The 21,413-nt window shown below is 38.3% G+C and overlaps 1 protein-coding gene across 1 annotated transcript in view; it reads left to right on the plus strand.

Moving 5' to 3' along the window:
- FREM2 (FRAS1 related extracellular matrix 2) overlaps positions 1–21,413 on the plus strand; it is a 195,824-nt gene that overhangs the window by 7,715 nt on the left and 166,696 nt on the right. The window contains exon 2 of the mRNA XM_002748988.6: positions 3,120–3,209. Within this exon, the coding sequence (XP_002749034.4) occupies positions 3,120–3,209 (90 nt within the window). The remainder of the gene's footprint in view (positions 1–3,119; positions 3,210–21,413) is intronic.

Consider the following 21,413-nt stretch of genomic DNA (forward strand, 5'->3'; position numbering starts at 1 on the left):
CATTTATGTATTCCAAACTTCACCTCTTTGCCGAGTTGCCCCTGCTGCCCCCAACCCAGATCTAAATCGCATGTCTCAAGTACTTCGTTTTTTCTTCCCTACAATTAGTACATAATGACATATTCTGTGGGTTAATTCATAAATCAGTTTCAGGAGAGCAGAAATGTCTTCAAAGGGTTTGAACCAGATATGGTTGCCTGGCATGTTAATGAACTTAGAATTAAAAATGAACAAACAGAAAATCTCATGGAATGATTTTGTGCATAAACTAAAATGAATTTATTGTATGTTTAACAACTGGAAGAAAATCTAGATAATTCTTAGACGTTTGCTTAAAAAAAGATAACATTTTGGCTATTAGATTATCATTCTACTACTCATGTGTCTTAAGAAAGCTAGACATTGTACGTATTTATGCTCTGTTTATGTTATATGCAGAGGTGCCTTTAGAATACCAGGATCATGACGAAAGTCTTTACTTACTTTTTTGAACCGTGAATTATTAATTAATTATATGAAAATTTTAAAGGTTTTAGTATGTTCCAACTAATCAATAACACATGCCCTAACTTGGAGAGAATTGGGTACGTGAGTGCCGTATAGTTTCATTTATGTTCTCTTTATCTTAAAAAAAAAAGTTCTTAAAATTCAGTTTTGAAGTGAGGATTTATTTCAATGAAACTATCCCTTAATAATTATATTTTTGCTTAAGAAAACATTGCTGCAGGTGCTAGGCACGCTAAACAGTTTCTTTTCTCCTAGCAGAGCCTTTAGATTTTCTTTCACAATTTGGAGGGGTGGGGACATTAAAAGAGGGTCTTCCCCCACATGGCCAGAGGTCATGGTTCTTACGGTAAAGATGTGTCGTCAGCAGAGTTTACTGCATGTTTTTACCGATAAAGTGAAGGTTATAAAATTAAGAATTATAAGAGTAAACAGGCAAAGAGTTGTGCAGGGGCTTCAGTCCTTACCCTGGCAGAAACATCATTCATGCAAAAGTAGATATGCAAGGGTGATCTAATCCACTGGGAAACATAACCACACAGAAAGATAAAAGTGAAACTAGGCAGCAAGTGTGGAAAGTTGTAGTAGAGTTAGAAATGAGGGGCCTGGCTCAGTGGCTCACACCTGTAATCTTAGAGCACTTTGGGAGACAGAGGTGGGAGGACTGCTAAGGCCAGCCTGGGCAACATAGTGAGACCCCATCTCTATATTAAATTTCTTTTTTTAAAAAAGAAATGAAGTACTAAGGGAGAATCAAACATCTTAGGCGTGTTTTACCTCCAAATACCTCTATTAGCAGGAAGCTACCATTAAGTATAAAATCAGATTTTCCCTTCTGCAAGTGTTCTCTTTCAAAACTTTATGAGCCAGGGTAGAGCACACATTTTACATCTGTAAAGTGGAGCTATAGAAATTTATGAGGTCATTGGTCCATCCTAATACCTTGCCTCACTTGAGACTAACATTTCATAAAGCCATTGTCTTCTATATAAGCCTCTGAGTTTCATAGCATGAACTTAGTAGAGCTTTTAGGAGATGGAAAAACTGTGGAACACACATTAGACAGGTAAATATTACCTATCATTGTCATAGCTATTTTTAGCCATGATCTTGACTTTATGTAGCCTTAGAAACTCACTGTTTGGACCGGATCAATTAATGATCTATTATAAATATCACAGGACAAAATGATATATATCTATCTATAGATAGATAGATAGATAGATAGATAGATAGATAGATAGATAGATAGAGATACAGATATAATCTGTCACTCAAGCTGGAGTGCAGTGGTGCGATCTCGGCTCACTACAACCTCCACCTGCGAGGTTCAAGAGATTCTCCTGCCTCAGCCTCCTGAGTAGCTGGGCCTACAGGTGTGCCCCACCATGCCTGGCTAATTTTTGTATTTTCAGTAGAGACAGGGTTTCACTATGTTGGCCAGGCTGGTCTTGACCTCCTGACCTCATGATCCACCCAACTTGGCCTCCCAAAGTTCTGGGACTACAGCCATGAGCCACCACGTCCAGGCATAATTTTTTTGTATTATGTTGTATGTGTGGCATCATTAAGGAAAGGAACTGGTAAGATGGATGCATAAGTTTTCAAAATCATGTCTTAGTAATGAAAACAAATGTATGCATGTGGATTTGATAGAGTAGAAAACAACATAAGGAACATTTCTGAGATGATATAACTTTCTGCTAGAAATAAAGCTTTCCATTTTTTTTTTTTTTTTTTTTGAGACAGGGTCTTAATTTCTCACCCAGACTGCAGTGCAGTGGTGCAACCTCAGCTCACTGCAACCTCTGCCTCCCAGGCTCAAGTGATTCTCCCACCTCAACCTTCCAAGTAGCTGAGATTACAGGCACATACCACTACCACGTGGCTAATTTTTGTCAGAGACAGGATTTCACCATGTTGGCCAGGCTAGTCTCGAACTCCTGACCTCATATGATCCAGCTGCCTTAGCCTACCAAAGTGCTGGGATGACAGCCATGAGCCACTGTGTCCGGCCAGCTTCCACTTGTATTAAATGTGTTTTGGGTTTTTTTGGTCTCAACAGGGAGTCATCAGTTATTTCAATGTGTGTGATTTTTTGAAAATATCACCTTCATTTTTCCTCTCAAACTTTGGAGACCAAAAAATAGCCTGCTACAGCACAAAAAGTAAGAAAAATTAGCCAGTGTCAAGAAGCAAAGCCTCTGTCCTCTGCAAGCCATTTCCTTACAGGGAGGCAAAGGATGTGATTTCAAGAGTGCCAGGAAATCTGCCATGCCTCAAAATATCTTGCTTTCCACCTGTCATGGTGCCTGGCATTCCATATTTAGATAGTCATTCCTTTGGTGCATGAACATGCAAATACCACTGGGAGGGGCAACACCTTGCTATTATTATAAACTCTTGTACTCTATTTATCTGTGTAAGGGATCAGGTTTCCATGGGACAGCTGAAATCTAGTGGCTTAGAGATCTGAGAAATAAGATAGCACTGTTTCTCTTAGGAGGAAAAAGGAATTTAAGCATGTTTATAGGAAAACCAGTAGTCAATAAAATTTACTATAATTAGTCATCAATTTTATTCTGTTAATCATCTTGTTTTTGGTTATTTTCTAGCTGACATTGATGACATGAAAATATGCTATGTCTTAAGAGGAGGGGCTGATGCCACAAGTGATATGTTCTATTTTGCGGTTGAAGATGGTGGTAAGTATTCCACTGTCTTAGTAGTGACAGCAAGGAGAGAGACTTTTCTTGGTCACTCTTCGATGACGTTATTACAGGAAGTCTTTATTCAGTAATATGATCACCTGAATTTAACCTGGTATTTGCTGTAGACAATTTTACAGTCTCACTATGACACAACCCTGTTGTGTAAAGGCTACAGATAAAAGTTCTAGATATATTACTTTTGTCTGATTATTTGTAAAGCACTCAAGAGAGAGATCAGTATAAATAGGATCTCCATGTCTAGTTGTTCAGATTATTCCCTTCATGAGGTTGCCTACTTGAGTCGGTAAGAGGTTGTTGGAATTCAGCCGCTGTTCCACTCATAGCCACATGCTCATTGAGGTTTAGCGGCCCAAAGGAACTGCATTTTCCTAATTCACTCGTGGGTGCTGTGTGAACTCATACTGATGGATAATGTGTTGCATTCACCAAGAAATTAGTAGTAAATTAATGTCTGTTTTGTCTCACCATAGTCAGAATTTCTAATGATTTTCTTGTTTTGGGGATTTTGTGACCTAGTCCAACTAAAAATTTTTCTTGGTTAAGTGCAAAGAATACTTTAGAGTGTAGGATATGACTTCTGAGTGAAGTCTCCCAGGCAATATTACGCTCTTACTCCTGCAGAACTGCCTGCCACTTATACTCCTTTCAGCTGCAGATCTCTTGTCTTCCTAACTCTGTGGATGAGGAGAAAAACTGGTCACTGTCAGAGTGCACAGAAAGATGATTTTTGTTCTTGCCTGTTTTCATGGGAAGCAAAAGAACCTCCCCAAGTATATGTGTTGTGTGAACGGGCCACCTGAACTGAGGGTACACGTGAGAGTGAAGAGAGAGGGAGGAGAAAAATAATTCATACTCTGTTATCGTTTCCTTATGATGCTTTTTAAAAATGGCACACTATTATGTCGTCTATCTCAAAAAGACTCCATCCTTACCCTCCATGTTTTTTGAAGCATTACATAGTATTTGTTTGAAATATCACTGAACACAACATGATCATAGTTCTGAAAAAGGACAATTGTTGAGTGTGTGCCAGAGAGGCAAAAAAAATGTGTTAACTTGGGTTTAACGGTTTGATTCCTACTGTAAATCAGAGTCGGTCATCTGAATGCTTTTACTTTTTTGAGTAACCAAGTCATAGTTTAGTGTTCTATGTATTGATAAAAGGAATCCTGGCATAAAACTAAACTTCAAGAAGGAAATCAACTCATTAAAAAAAAATCTTGAATCTTGCAGCTTGAATCTTGCTGCTCAAATGAGTAATTCTATTGTAAATAAACTTTAGAGTGAGATCCTGAAACGATCCAAATCTGTGTAACATATATAAAAATTTAAGGACAAAATTATTGGTTTAAGACACCATGTTTATCTCTTAGAATGACTGAACAAACCTCAATAGCAAAGTATGACTTTCTGTAAAATTACAAACAAAAGTTTCAAGTTCATCAGCTATAATTACTCTAAAATATTATATCCTATACTTTTTTTTTTTTTTGAGACGGAGTTTCGCTCTTGTTACCCAGGCTGGAGTGCAATGGCGCGATCTCGGCTCACCGCAACCTCTGCCTCCTGGGTTCAGGCAATTCTCCTGCCTCAGCCTCCTGAGTAGCCGGGATTACAGGCACGCGCCACCGTGCCCAGCTAATTTTTTGTATTTTTAGTAGAGACGGGGTTTCACCATGTTGACCAGGATGGTCTCGATCTCTTGACCTCGTGATCCACCCACCTCGGCCTCCCAAAGTGCTGGGATTACAGGCTTGAGCCACCGCGCCCGGCCTATATCCTATACTTTTTAATAAAATATTTTGCCTTTTTGCTCATACACACACATACACATAATTTTACCTTAGCTGGGTGGAGTGGTAGCATTTACTTTAAAATTGTGGTCTCTATTCCAATTTTGGAAAACATTTTGTAGTATCATATTTCAAAATATTAAGTGAAGAATGACTAGCTGAAGAGGCTGCATTTATATATTTGCTGAAAATGTGGCAAGGCCTCTAAAGATTGTCTTTATGGAAGTAGGAACATAATCGTCTTAGGAGCCTTTTTAAAGAGAGAGTTTCATGTGAGAGATAAAAGTTTCAGATTTTCTTTTTTACCCTTTTTCTCTTTACTGGCAGAGCATTACCTATGGAGCTCAGGCAGATTTTGGCAAGCTACTGAACAGAATTTACCTTAATTCCCCTAATATAAGAAAACTACCCTTTGACAGAATAAACACAGAGACCTGAAAGATTAAAAATTCACATTTGTATCTCTAAATTGTTTTAACCTGATTGTTAATTTTTAAAGGATTTGTGTATTCCCTTATAAATGTTCTGATATTTGAATGAGAAGTGCAATACTGTTTATACTTAATTAGCTGTAGTAATCTATTGCCATCTACTCTATACCGTGATAGTAGGCATTTCGGTAAGTCATCCCAAGTAAATATGAAATGCATGAGTATTTCACCCCTGGGAAGCAAGTCAAGGCACAATGGTGTAAAATTGAGAGCTGCCTATGTCCAGGTTGCTTTCCAATCTGATAAATTCACCTTGTTAAAATCAACGTGATTGGTTTTATGACAGTAACTATCTAAGGAAATTAGTGGGACAAACATAATCCTTGAATAACCTTAAAAATAAAACATAATTCAATTTAAGGGATTTAGAATAGGAGAAGAGATTGAGAAGAACAGAAGCCTCAGACCTCTTGTTTCAGATTGAATTGTGTTACCATGGGAATCTAGCTGGCCACAGGATTCTTCTGTTACCACATGGTAATGGATTAGTGACCATCCATTACTAAAGTGACTATGCTTGGGACAGAGTTACTACTTTTGAAATTTTGGAGACTTTTACCAAATAACAGAATTAAAGAGAGCACTATCTGAGCAATAGATAATATCAGGGTCTTTACTCCAGGGGAAGTCTACCGTATTTGGACTTAATACATGCTGGTTGATATAGCACATGTCCACAACATGCACAGATCCTTATATCTTAGGGTTTTTTCAATTAGCTTTTAAACCTTCTATGTTGTTTATTGTTATTTATGTGATTTTTGCCTTCATGACATCCCTGTGAGCAATATAAACAACAACAACAAAAGTATGATTTCCATTTGGCAGATGAGGAAACTGAGTCACCGAAATACGTAACTGTCCTTCAAGCTGCACAACTGGGCAGCTGGAGGCTGCTTTCAATCCCAAATTCTTTCCTCAAACAACAGTAAGCAGTAACTTCCACACTTACTCAGATAGGCATAAGAGGGGGCAGTTCTTGAACTTCTCTGGGTTCTTCAGACCAACTTTCTAGGAATATTTAATAGATGAGAGTGAAGTCAGAGTGGGATCCGCTTTTCTGAGAGACAAAAAACTGTGTTTTCTAAAGCATGGATTATTATTTTAAAATACTTTAAAAGTTGTAGTGCCCTAAACTGTGTAGTACTCTTTCTTGGTATCATAGTATAATTCTTTTTTAGAAAACACTTTTGGCTGGGTGCAGTGGTTCATGCCTGCACTTTGGGAGGCCGAGGTGGGCGGATCACGAGGTCAATAGATCGAGACCATTCTGGCCAACATGGTGAAAAAATATTAGCTGGGCATGGTGGCAGGCACCTGTAGTCCCAGCTACTCGGGAGGCTGAGAGAGGAGAATTGCTTGAACCTGGGAGGCGGAGGTTGCAGTGAACCGAGGTCATGCCACTGCACTCCAGCCTGGCGCCTGGTGACAGAGTGAGACTGTGTCTCAAAAATAAATAAATAAAATAAAAAATAAAAACAAAAAACACTTTTGTTTTAGGTTCAGAGGTACATATGTAAGTTTGTTATACAGGTAAAGTCATTTCAAGAGGGGTTGTTCTACAGATTATTTGTGACCCAGGTACTGAGCCTAGTACCCATTAGTTATTTTTGTTTTGTAATTCTTAGAGTATTTTATAATGTAATATGTTTATTGGAATATTAGTAAAGCGCAAGAAAATGTGATGTCAGAATAGGGCACTCATGCAGGTATTCTGGGCCAGTCAACGTATGGGAATGCATCATTACAAAGTATGAGGTCAAGTTCTGAAGTTCAGGAACATATTCCTGCTATCTGTGGCTTCATCTAATGAGCTCATGTATATATGTAGCAATTGCCTATGGATTTAGCTAAACTGTCTTTCATTTCTTTTTTGTTTTCATGCTTTATATCTTCATGAAGGTAACTTATAATAATAATACAGACCTGGGAAATACATCTTCCTTTGTTGATTGCCTCTTTGAAGTCTAATTCCAGATCTATCTAGTACCCTGGAATTTTGTTGGGGGGAAAGAAAACGTTTATTCTTTTATTTTTTTTTTTTTGGTAGTCAAATATTTTTATCTGATTCCTTCTCAGTGTACAACTCTCTGTAATTTTCCTATAAGGTCTAACATGAAAGTGCTTTGTTGAGCCCTTCTAGCTCTTTATTGTGATGTGAAAGCTGGTCTCACGTAACTATTCCAGGTATGCCCCACCCTCAGCCCTAATGACTGTTAATCACTCTTCATCACCAGGCTCAAATATCATTTCCTCTCCAAAGCTGCTCCCAACATCACAGTGACAAAGTTAGTCTCACTCTGTTTTAGGCTTTTATTCCCAACTTTATTTACAGTAAAAATTCATATTATCATTATTTACTAATGCAAAAACCTTCATTAGTAAGGAAGAAACTTCTTCATATCAAAAAAGATATCATTAATCTTTGTACCTCAGTGCCTACCCAAGGTTGAGCACAAGATAAATACTTACAGAATATTAAATGAATAAACAGGAGAAAAACAGTTGATCTCTTTTGACACAAAGATCAATTAAATAGTATGATAGGAGAAACTCCTTTAAACAATTCCCAGTAGACCCTTTGCATTCCTTTAGATATAGGAATTGCCCTATCCTAGCATTAATTTAAATCCCTATGGCACCAAAAAAGTTTTTTAGTGAAGCTTTCACATTTTTAAACACATGAAATTAACTAAATCAACTGCTGTGAAAATTCCTTTGAAAATCTTCAGTGAAATGTACTTAAGATTGAAGTATTAACCACCTGTTCAGAGCGCATATTATTCTTAAAGAAGCCTTTTCAGAAAAGAAAACTTGTAAGTTTATTATTAAAGAATTATACAATTTAAAATCTAAAAGGAAATAGACATTTTCTGTAAGTCACTGGAATTTTAAAGCCAGCGGCACCACTACTGTATTTTCAGTGACCCCAGTATTTTCTTGTGTGGTGTGAGGTAACTTAGGACAGGTGGAAAAGTAGAAGACAATATTAGCAAAAAGTATCACTAGCTTTCATTAAAAAATCCTTGTGTAAACTTTTAATTTTTTTGCTTTAAGTCTCAAAGCCTCAGCATCAGAGCCAGCTTGTTTCATGATGGACTTTTAAAAAGTTAGAATATGTGATCACCTGGCTGGACATATTGAGTAGGAGGAGTCTTACATTTTTATTCATTAAGAAAACCAGCTTGCGGCTTCCTTATTTGAACCCTCTCATATGACATAGGCATGCAGTCTGAGTGAGTTCTGCCTGCTGGATTTGCCATTGAAACTGGAGCAGCAGACATAATATCTGCGTTGGCCGTGGCACTGTTATCTAGGCCACAGCCAGACTTTTTTTTGCTGTTGTCTTTGATTATCCATTTTGGTGCCCGATTCTCCATCCCCCAAGATCCTTGATTCACATGCTATTGAAGGATGTTATAAATAGCATCTTGACAGAGTAGAAGCTGCAAAGTCATTTCTATTTATAAAATGTCATTTAAGGTCGAGGCTTTTGAATTGTTTTTCCATATTTGATGATTGACTCCTCAAAAACAGTGAGACAACTGGAAGCCTTTCATTTCAGATTGAAGGAGCACAAACTTTTGCTTGAAAGTGACCAATAACTTTGGGGTTAAGAGAAAGTAATTACTGGTAATTAGCTTGAAGGTAAATCAAGGGCTGGAAAAATATAAGTAGAGTAAGTAGGAAAGAGAGGTCTGAGTACAAGCATTAAAAGATTATACAGACATATTCAGCTCAGAGAGAAAAGCAAGCATTCTTGGCCATAAAATTAATTGCTAGTGACATGAGAATCAGAGGAAAGATGCTAGTGCCTTAGGGAGTTGTAATAAGACAGTGAAGTAATGTCAGGCACTGATACAAATATTTTTAATCTGTAAGACAGTGCATGGCCTACTAGAATACAGGTCATAGTATACTAGAATACAGATCTTGGCTACTGTGGCTGAATGTGTGTGAGGCTTTCACTCTTCATCAAGCAGTTTGCCATACCAAGTCATCGAGGTGTTTCTATGCCAGATCCCTGTCTTTAAAAGCATGACTATATTAAGGCACCTGTACTGTGTACAAGAATGAAGTTAAACCTTTTAGACAGAAAATTATAAACTCAAGTTTAGATCTTTTAGATAGAAAAGTAAAACTCAATTTTATTTATTATTCTTTAGATTCATTCCAAAAGTATACATTATACGAATACACTGTTTTCATTGGCTTTAGTTCAGAGGGCTTTTTTTTTTTCATTGTTAAACCTTTGATGACTGTGTGTTCTTGTTAGGCACATTTCTAAAAATTTCACATGATTTCATATTACTCAGAACAAATGATCACCATTTAAACACTAAGCAAATTTTTCATAGGTGATTTAATACCGTAATCTCAAATCAAATATTTGTTAGTGGTATATGTTAATAATTCGATAGTATCCCAATCTATTTCTTTACATTTGCTCTGACGGCTGGGAGAAGTGGAAAGTGATTTTCATAGGAAAAGCACACAGTGGTAATTGGTATTATTCTGTCTTTGCTAGAACCTGAGATAATGCAACAGATAACCAGAATGCAATGTAAAAGAAGGGTCAGAGTTTCTACGGTGAGTCTTATTTGCTAAAACAAAAATCCCTGTAAATTTGGTTATTCAATTACTAAACAAATATTTTTGGAGCACCCACTCACCATGTTTCAGGTGTCCCTTGGGATCTGAGAAAACAATGATGACTATTACAGTCAGGATCTTTGACCTGAGATTCATCCTTAGGATAAAACAGTAGACAAATGAGTTAAACTTTGTTTAAAGTATTCTGAAGGTTATAATTAAGCCCCAGGTAGAGATACAGTTGTCAGGAAAGGCATCTACAAGGTGGTATGTAGGTATAGCCTTAGGACAGGAATGAAGCTGCCAGTAGAAGAAGGGAAGAAGAAATCTTCCAGGTGGAAGGAAAAGTATGTGCAAAGGGACCGAGCTTTGTGTGTTCAAGACTTGGAAGAGCACCACCATGGCTGCAGCTCCATGAATAAACCAGAGAGGATAACAAGATGAGGCTGGAGAGCTAGATCAAAGCCTGATGGTGCAGAGCCTTGTATACCCAGGGGAATGATTTAGATTTTGTGCTAAAGAAAAGAGAAACCCACCTGTATTAGTCCATTCTTACACTGGTCTAAAGAACTACCTGAGATTGGGTAATTTATGAAGAAAAGGTTTAGTTGACCCACAGTTACGCATGGATGGCGAGGCCTCAGGAAACTTATAATCATGGCAGAAAGTGAAAGAGAGGCAAGTAACTTCTTCAAAAGGTGGCAGGGGAGAGAGCGAGTGAAGGGAACCGCCACACTTTTAAACCATCAGATCTCATGAGAACTCACTCACTGTCCTGAGAACCACATGGGGAAAACCACCCCCATCATGATCCATTCACCACTCACCAGGTCCCTCCTTCAACACATGGGAATTACAATTCAAGATGAGATTTGGGTGGGGACACAGAGCCACACCATATTACCACTAAATCATTTTAAAGCCGGGGAACATTGCGTTCCAATTTGTGTTTTAGGAAGATGATTCTTGCAGCTGTAGAGAATCTATAGGAGGACAGCAAGGGGAAGTAGAAAGATTGACGCAAGACTGATGCAGAAAGGCAGATGTCATATGGGAAGAAGAAAGGAGGCTTGATATAATGTTAGATCTAAATCTGTAAGACTTATTATGGGTTGGAGTATAGGGTAAGAAAAAAGGAGACCTTAAGCAGGATTCTAGGTTTTATGGCCAACAGAGAATGGTGCTGCCATTTATTTAGAGGAAATAGACTAGAGGGGCATGGGCTAGGTTTAAGGGAGGAAATTAAGAGGACATTAGAAGCATATTAAGTATGAGACCTCTTGCTTCTCTGAAATGTGTATACAGGAAGGCCAGCCTTTTGATCTTGCTTATCTTTTCTTCCATCGCAGTTAGAAGCACAGCTTTAGGAGTGGGAACCGGAGCAAATACTGGTTGTGCCTCTTACCGTAATTCGTGATGTGACCCTGGGCCAAGTGACTGAGACTTTCTCAGCCTCAGTTTCATTTATAAAGTTGGGGTAATAATAGTACCTGCATAATAGGGTGCTTTTGAAGATTAAGTAGATAATTCATGAAAATCAGATCATTCATGCGGCACAGTTCCTGTCACATAGTAACAACTGTGCAGGTAGCTGCTGTTGCCGTAGCTACTCCTCTGAGGGCTTCCAGAGCTTTTCTGTTCTTTATTTTTCTTTCTTATGTCCCCTCCCTCCCTTTCTTCTTTTCTTCCTTTCTTCTTTCTCACAGTAGCTGTCTATACAGTTAGACTCTTCATTGGGTGTTGGTGGAGAGATGGGGCAATACACAGGGATGGAAAGTAAAAAGCTGACAAGCCCTTCTGCGGTGCAATGTTCAATGCTAAGAAGGCTTTTAAAGTTATTTCGCAGGTTGTAAGTAGTTAAACCAATATTTTCATTACAAAAATACTAACAAAGGAGTTTTCCCTATGGCCAAATACAAGAAAGTTTTTAAAACCCACTGTATCTCTGAATCTCAGCCTGCATGTTTTATTTCTCCTTTTTTAAAGGGTTAAAGTATAAACTTTATAGTCTTGAAGGTTAAATACAGTATCTTGATTTAATAAAAATGTAACCCTTCAAAACATCTGGGTTTAGCAAAAATGAGGTTCAAAGGATAGTTTTGATCGCAAATCTCAATACACTGAGCCATAAATGGTTGACGAGATGGATTAAATGCCATGTTTATTTAGGTATTGCAATCACCTAAATATGCTTTGTTATGGAGAGAATGATATATATAGTCACCCCAGTGGCCAGATGCCCCATTTAGTCAATATTGTAGAGAAAAAGGAACTAAATAAATATGTCTTTGGGAAAACTAGTAAATTTTGGCACTGAGAAGAGCTTGTAAAACTAGTAAATTTAGGCTTTAAGGAACTTGAATTTCCTTATTGAGGTCATTGGAAAATGAGTGTCGTGTGTATGTAGATATTCCTAACAAGTTCCTTCAAAAGCTCAATGTTGCTTATCAAGACAATTTGTAGTAAAAGAGTACTTCTTGGTTTTATTTTATGAAAATGTAAAATTCTACTTTTCCTGAGATTAGAGGAAAACTATATGCTTTTTACAATCTTGTAATTTTAATATTTTCATAAGTAATGATTGTGTAATGAATAAATTTTAACAGCTACAATCACAAACTTTCTACCTGATAAGTATTAAAGCCTTGTACCTTTCTGTAATATCCCAGTGAGGTCAAAAGGACAAATGTCATACTTAATCCTGATTGCAAATAAGGAAAAATGAGATTTATTGAAGTTCAGCTTTGTGGCACAGTGATGAATGCATGAATCACACACACAAAGTATAAGTACTTTTGTTCTTGCTTCACAAATGTGAATTGATTTCATAATGTACATTTTCTAAGACCAAAAATGTTTGTATCAACGAGAAAAAATGTCTTTTTTAACATAATGTTTCAGAATAGTTGGTGCAAGTTTACTAAGATTATTAATTTATTAATCTGGTTCTGCCCCTTTACAGTCAAAAAGATCAATTGCCAAGTAGCTGCATATAAGCAATGAGGAAACATTATATTAAAGAAACAATGTACCTTCAGATGGTTTGCACTTAGAATTCTTACATTTTTAGGAGAGAAGTTTCCAGAATGAATTATTCAGTTATAGCTAATTACCATTAGATATGATTCATTTTTTTTGCAGAGTATTATTAATCTTGGAACAAAGACATTAAAAGATTACAGAATAAAATTATATAGCTATATTTGGTTTCCAACTTAGAATTTTTTTTTCTTCATGTTAATTTTGTGCTAAGCTTAGAAAATAGCAGCCTTCATGGTAGCTTTTGATGAAGGAAGTGAGGACACAATTGTCCTCTTCCTGTTCCCAGAGAGCACTGACTACATTATTGCAGACAGAGAGAGCAGAAGCGCCTGCACTCCATTTCTTTGCTGGATTCTTTAGCACAGGAAGGTTTAATCATTTCATCTTGGTAATGTGCCACCTGCTACCTTTAACTCTACCTTTACAGCTGTTAGAGGCATGAGTTGAGAACACTGAAAACAGTGTTTTCAAGCGTAGTTCAAGAGTGCCACTTCAGAAATTGAAAATAAAGTGGTGAAACTGGTTGGTAAACTTTAGAAATCCCCAAGAAAGGAAAGAACCATTTTGTGTTCCCATAATTCTTCTCTTGCTTTACTAGATTTTGGGCAGAAATAGCCAAAAATTAAGTGCATTGCATCACTGCTATAAAATTAAGAAAGATAGATTACATTTGATTCTTTAGGAAATTGTTTTCTCAATTTCTTCTTTCCACCTTAACTTCAGAGTCATTTCATTTTACCATCCATGTCCACCCAGGTACTAAATCCAGCCACTTTTCCCGGTTTCTGAATTTCTGTTGAGTAAGATTCCTGTACGTTCTCCATGGCTATTGCTTCCTTCAGAACCACACTGAAGCTTACCTTAAATGACATGATAGATGTAAACTGCTTAAAATAATCATGGGAACAAAGTAAGTGCTGTATTCATGTTAGCCATTTCCCCCGACTATAATAGCATATGCTGCCATGAGAGCCAGGATTTTTATCTCTGTTTTTCACTGATATACCCTCAGTACCTGAGCACATATAGGTACTCGTTAAATATTTATTGAGTGAAAGAAAAAATTTCTTCCAATGCAATTCTAGTGGATATCTTTGTCTCTTGTTGCCTTCCCCTGTGATCTGGATATAGCTTGTTTCCAAAATTACCTAAACATAAATGTGATTTTAGACCAAGTGTGGTGGCTCATGCCTGTAATCCCAGCACCTTGAAAGGCCAACGTGGGGCAGATCATTTGAGGTCAGGAGTTTGAGATCAGGCTGGACAACGTGGTGAAACCCTGGCTCTACTAAAAACACAAAAATTAGCTGGGCTTGGTAGCACATGCCTGTACCCAGGAGGCAGAGGTTGCAGTGAGCCAAGATTGTGTCACTGCACCCCAGCCTGGGCGACAGAGTGAGACTCTGTCTCAAATAAATAAATAAATAATCTTTTAAAAAAAACTTCTTTTCTCCCTTCTTGAAGAACTGCCACAGTTAATTTTCTAAAATGCAAATCTGGTGTTTTCTCTACTTTATAACTCTCAATGTTTTGTTTTGTTTTTGAGACAGAGCTTCTCTCTTCTTGCCCAGGCTGGAATACAATGGTGCGATCTCGGCTCGCTGAAACCTTCACCTCTCAGGTTCAAGCGATTCTCCTGCCTTGGCCTCCCGAGTATCTGAGATTACAGGTGCCTGCCACCACGCCCAGATAATTTTTGTATTTTTAGTATAGACAGGGTTTCATCATGTTGGCCAGACTCATCTTGAACTCCTGACCTCAGGTGATCCACTGCCTCTGCCTCCCAAAGTGCTGGGATTACAGGCATGAGCCACCATGCTCAGCCTCAGTGTTATCTGGTGTGTTAGACACAGGATAAAATTCTCATGCTGTACACACACTGAGCAGGTCTGACCCAGTGCAACCACACTGCCTACTCAGGATTCCTGCACATGCCATGCTTCTTCATGCACACTCACCTTTCCTTTCTTCCTGAATCCCATTCCCACCTCCTCTGCATGAGAGTCAGCAGAGATAGCACATTCCTTCCTGACGCCATCTACTCCTATCTTTAGGGTCGGACCTCTCCTCTGTGTTTCCCATAACTACTCATATTTGTATCTCAAAGTTATATTCAGAACATTGATTTACATACCAATATATTGATTTATATAATACTTTAAATCATTTTGCCAATCGTAAAAATATTATATATGTACAAACAATTGTGTAAATATATAGACACATTATGTAGACACACACGCACACAAACAATTGCTTACCAAGTGAGGTACAGGGTAGCACAAATATTTAATAATATATGATATAATGTAAAAGGTTGTTAGAATATTATGCAGAATATACTACATATGTGTATATACCTATGTCATATGAAAATGCTTATAAATGCTATATTGTACAAATTGCTCCCCAAATCACACTGATAATTTAAAAATCTTTTATTTTGATGTCATCTTTTATTTAAAGTGCCTTTCACAAGCTGAAGGATACTCTTACTAGGGCCTTGATTTGACACAAGATACTGTACCAAACCCTTCTGATGACTTTATCCTTAAACTAGTTATTATTAGGTGACTTGTAGTCCCAATTGGTAGAAAATTACTCTTAACATCAGTGATGGCTGGGCATGGTGGCTCATGCCTATAATCTCAGCATTTTGGGAGGTTGAGATGGGTGGATCATTTGAAGTCAGGAGTTCGAGACCAGCCTGGCCAAAATAGTGAAGAAAATTACTCTACTAAAAATACATACACACACACACACACACACACAAAATTAGCCAGGCATGGTGGCGCATGCCTGTAATCCCAGCTACTCAGGAGGCTGAGGCAGGAGAATTGCTTGAACCCAGGAGGCAGAGGCTGAGATTGTGCCACTGCGCTCCAGCCTGGGTAACAGAGTGAGTGAGACTCCATCGCAAAACAAAAAAACAAAAAACATCAATGATATTGGTCGTAGTGCTAAAGCTACTGAGCTTTTCCTGAATGAAAGCAATTATATCCAAACTATTTCTAAGACTAAAAATACACGAGACTCATCTATTCAATATCTCTATTTAGAGATGAAGTCATAAAAATTATTCACTAGAATGCAAACTTTAATTAGGTGAATCTAAATTCTTCAGGACCAATAAGAAGTGAGCTCTTCTAGGCATTTTGGCCTTGAATCCTGGCTCTGCCGAGTTTTAATTAAACTTTCTGCTTATCTGTTAATCGATTGAGATGCCTTTCACTTTAACAATTGGTATACCAGCCCTAAATGTGCCACTCTGTCCTGGAACTCCTTAGATACACCTGTGTTTACAAAGCTTCTGAACTGCAAGAGCTGTTTCATTCATATCCATGTCTCTTGTTCAGTGCTTAGTCCCCTTAGTCTCCACATGGCACTTGGTATGAGGTCAATAAATATGTGTGGAGTGAGTCACAAATAAATGTAGAGCATGGGTGAATCGTCGATTTCTGTTTTCTCTTCACCGTTGTATGTGGAGTAACTTCAGAAGTCAAGAGAAGAATCTAAAGGAAAACAGAATCGGCTTACCAGCTAAAAATAGTGTAAGAATAAATGAAAGGTTGTGTTTGCTTTCTGTATCTTTCAAGGACACATAGGTGCATATGAACATATTCTTTCCTGCTATTGTTTGCATAGACTTTTATGGTGATATCAAACTCACTCTCTATAAATGAAGTTGCTCTCCTTATTTGTACACCCCTAGGTATGTTTCTAGTTTGGAGATTTCACTTCCAGATGTTTCAGCATTTGTAGATGCCGCCATTTCTTTGACTTGGTTCATGTAATGAGCATATTGTACCTTCTTGATTTATATTCTAGCTCCCGTTGAGAATGGATTGAGTTTATATCCTCTTCTTTCTTTCCTTCCTTCCTTCCTTCCTTCCTTCCTTCCTTCCTTCCTTCCTTCCTTTCTTTCTTTCTTTCTTCCTTTTTTTTTTTTGAGATGGAGTTTCGCTCTTGTTACCCAGGCTGGAGAGCAATGGCGAGATCTCGGCTCACCGCAACCTCCGCCTCCTGGGTTCAGGCAATTCTCCTGCCTCAGCCTCCTGAGTAGCTGGGATCACAGGCACGTGCCACCATGCCCAGTTAATTTTTTGTATTTTTAGTAGAGACGGGGTTTCACCATGTTGACCAGGATGGTCTCGATCTCTTGACCTCGTGATCCACCCGCCTCGGCCTCCCAAAGTGCTGGGATTACAGGCTTGAGCCACCGCGCCCGGCCTATACCGTCATCTTAATGGACTCACTTTACTCTCCCATTTCTCTGCACCGCTCTGATAAAACCGAGACAACCACCGGCTCCCTTTCCATTCCCATCCTCATATTCACCTCCTGTCAGCATGTATGTGGTAAAAGTAAACATTACAGAGTCAGTTAAATGACAGTTCATGTCTGTTTCATTTAATGTAGGGCAAGGTAGCACTAGGAGATCAAGTGGCTTTCAAAGCATTTTGTACTAGATTAATAAAATAAGTGATGTTACTAAACTGTGGGGTAAACATATCTGAAAATATCAATAAATCACTTCTTTTAGCACACCTATCTTGAGTCTATTTTTTTTACAATATTGTTTAAATATTCACTATATGAGCATGCTTAGCAAATGTAGTGAAAATCACATGTTATATAGTCTTTAGAATTACAGATACCACATAGCATTTGATTTTTGGTATTTCAGGGAATAGATTGTTTTTTAAATAGCAGATTCCTAAAGTTTTAATGTCTTTGATCATTAGTGTATTATATTCATGCATAGATAGTTTTAAAACTAGTCTTACCACTTACCAAAAAATTTAAAAGCATTTTAGGATTTTTAAAGAAATTTTTTCTATTGAAAAACTGAAGTGAACCAAGTTTATGTAAATTGGAAAACCTGGATTGAAAATGTGTTAGACACTTTGTTATCAGAACTCACACGTGTTGAGAGTGAGCACAGACAGTTTTAAATGCAATGGCTTGTCTTGTGGGTTTCTGGGACTGAGAATTTAAGAACTAGGTGCAACAGAGCAGAGCAGGAGCATGCGGTATATACACTGGATGTGGCTAAGGGCTCTTCTGCAATACTCTAGAAAAATTTAATTCTAATTCTGCCTTGTTAGGTAGTTGCTTAATTCATAGTGATTGTATTACCAAGCTCAAGTTTCCTTAATATAAGTAATAGATGAAACTGGTTAGTCCGCCTTTGAATCTACCAAAATAGCTATATGTAAGTTTTACTTTATTCTTATTTCTTCCTCAAGGGGAATATATTTACATAGACCCTTCACTTATTTTAATGATCGTTTAATATATTTGTTAATTAGAATATAGAAAGCATTTTGTGTACATTTCAATTTTTATCCTAACAGTTGCCCTAAGGCAGGCATATATATAAGTATATATATATATTTTTTTCTTCCTTCCTTTCTTCCTTCCTTCCTTTCTTCTCTTTCTTTTCTCTCTTTCTCTTTCTTCTCTCTCATCTCTCTCTTTCCTCTATCTCTCTCACACACACGCACACAAGTACACACACACAGAGAAAGAGACAGACAATTCCCATGGGTTTCCAATGTTCACACACACACACACACACACACATGCACACAAGTACACACAGAGAGAGGGAGAGAAGAGACAGACTGACTATTCCCATGGGTCTCCAATGTTCTCACACACACACACATGCACACAAGTACACACACACAGAGAGAAGAGACAGACTATTCCCATGGGTTTCCAATGTTCTCACACACACACACATGCACACAAGTACACACAGAGAGAGAGAGAAAGAGACAGACTGACTATTCCCATGGGTTTCCAATGTTCACACACACACACACATGAACACAAGTACACATACAGAGAGAGAGAAGGAGACAAACTGACTACTCCCATGGGTTTCCAATGTTCACACACACACACATGCACACAAGTACACAGAGAGAGAGAGAAAGAGATAGACTGACTATTCCCATGGGTTTCCAATGTTCACACACACACGCACACAAGTACACAGAGAGAGAGAGAAAGAGACAGAGTGACTATTCCCATGGGTTTCCAATGTTCACACACACACACATGCACACAAGTACACACAGAGAGAGAAAGAGATAGACTGACTATTCCCATGGGTTTCCAATGTTCACACACACACACATATGCACACAGGTACACACAGAGAGAGAGAAAGAGACAGACTGACTATTCCCATGGGTTTCCAATGTTCACACACACACACATGCACACAAGTACACAGAGAGAGACAGACTGACTATTCCCATGGGTTTCCAATGTTCACACACACACACATGCACACAGGTACACACAGAGAGAGAGAAAGAGACAGACTGACTATTCCCATGGGTTTCCAATGTTCACACACACACACATGCACACAAGTACACACAGAAAGAGAGAAAGAGACAGAGTGACTATTCCCATGGGTTTCCAATGTTCACACACACACACACATGCACACAAGTACACACAGAGAGAGAGAAAGAGACAGAGTGACTATTCCCATGGGTTTCCAATGTTCACACACACACATGCACACAAGTACACACAGAGAGAGAGAAAGAGACAGAGTGACTATTCCCATGGGTTTCCAATGTTCACACACACACACACATGCACACAAGTACACACAGAGAGAGAGAAAGAGACAGAGTGACTATTCCCATGGGTTTCCAATGTTCACACACACACATGCACACAAGTACACACAGAGAGAGAGAAAGAGACAGACTGACTATTCCCATGGGTTTCCAATGTTCACACACACACACACATGCACACAAGTACACACAGAGAGAGACAGACTGACTATTCCCATGGGTTTCCAATGTTCACACACACACATGCACACAAGTACACACAGAGAGAGAGAAAGAGACAGAGTGACTATTCCCATGGGTTTCCAATGTATTACTCTTTGGGAAGCAGTTTCATACTTTAATAAGTCCATAAAATTTTCCTGGTACTAGTGCCAGAATTAGCCTCTTAGGCAATAATATTAAAAAGGCTGAAAATATTTTATTACATTCCGACTTACTCCTGGATGGTAACATGATTGAGCATTGAATTCTCATAGTAGTTAAGTGCCTGTATCAGCTGTGCTTCTACTATCCCCATTTCTTTCAATGGTCTGTTTGCTGAACCGTCTAAGCATCTTTGATTCTCCTCCCCGCTCCACTGGCCAAGTAGTCCTCACAACCGGCTACTTTTCATTTACAAAATCTCATTTGACCCTCTTTTCGACGCCTTCTGTGGGCAGCATCCTAGTATCCTGAGATACTGAATTATTATTATTATTCCAGTATTTTCTAAGTAGTGTTCTCTCTCCTGTCTCCCCAACCTCAAATTCCTCCACAGTCTTTCACAGAGGAAGTTTTTGCATTTGTAAATAAATGAGTACCCTGGATTTAAGCTCAGAAAATGGGTCTAATTCTCAGGTTTGCCACTTATTAACAGAGTGATATCACGCAAGGTCACTTAACCTCCCACAGCTTTTGTTTCCTCATCCGTAAACCTGAAAACATAACGTAGCAGTCTCTCAGGAATGTGACGAGGACTATATGGCACCAGAATGTGAGCATATAACCTAATGAATTCATATGCATAGTATTATTATGGATATAATATTCTGTGGCAGCATTTTTTGTCACCTATCTTTGATTTTCTTGCTTCGTCTACTGACTAGATTGTACTATGTATTTATTAATCTAGCTCATGCATTTAAGGTCAGCCATTCAATGGCCTTAACTGATCACCTTTTTAGCTCCTGTGATTTATCGTATTGTCTCTTAAGAGGATTTCACCTACCGGGCTTATTTCACAAGTCAACATACATATTCATGTTATCTCTCCTCCAAAGTAAAAATTTCATGTTCCTCTACTTTTTTTTTTTTTTTTTTTTGATACAGAGTCTCACTCTGTTGCCAGGCTGGAGTACAGTGGCACAATCTCGGCTCACTGCAACCTCTGCCTCCTGGCTTGAAGCAATTCTCCTGTCTCAGTTTCCCAAGAAGCTGGGACTACCGGCGTGTGCCACCACATCCAGCTCATTTTTGTATTTTTAGTAGAGATGAGATTTCACTATGTTGACCAAGATGTTCTCAATCTCTTGACCTCATGATCCACCCGCCTCAGCCTCCCAAAGTGCTGGGATTATAGGTGTGAGCCACCATGCCTGGCTTTCTCTACTTACTTTTAAAGCACTGCTCACACATATTAAATTCCATGAAACCTTGTCGTATTTCTCCATC

This window comes from Callithrix jacchus, chromosome 5, assembly GCF_049354715.1.
Source record: "Callithrix jacchus isolate 240 chromosome 5, calJac240_pri, whole genome shotgun sequence".
NCBI lineage: Eukaryota > Metazoa > Chordata > Mammalia > Primates > Cebidae > Callithrix > Callithrix jacchus.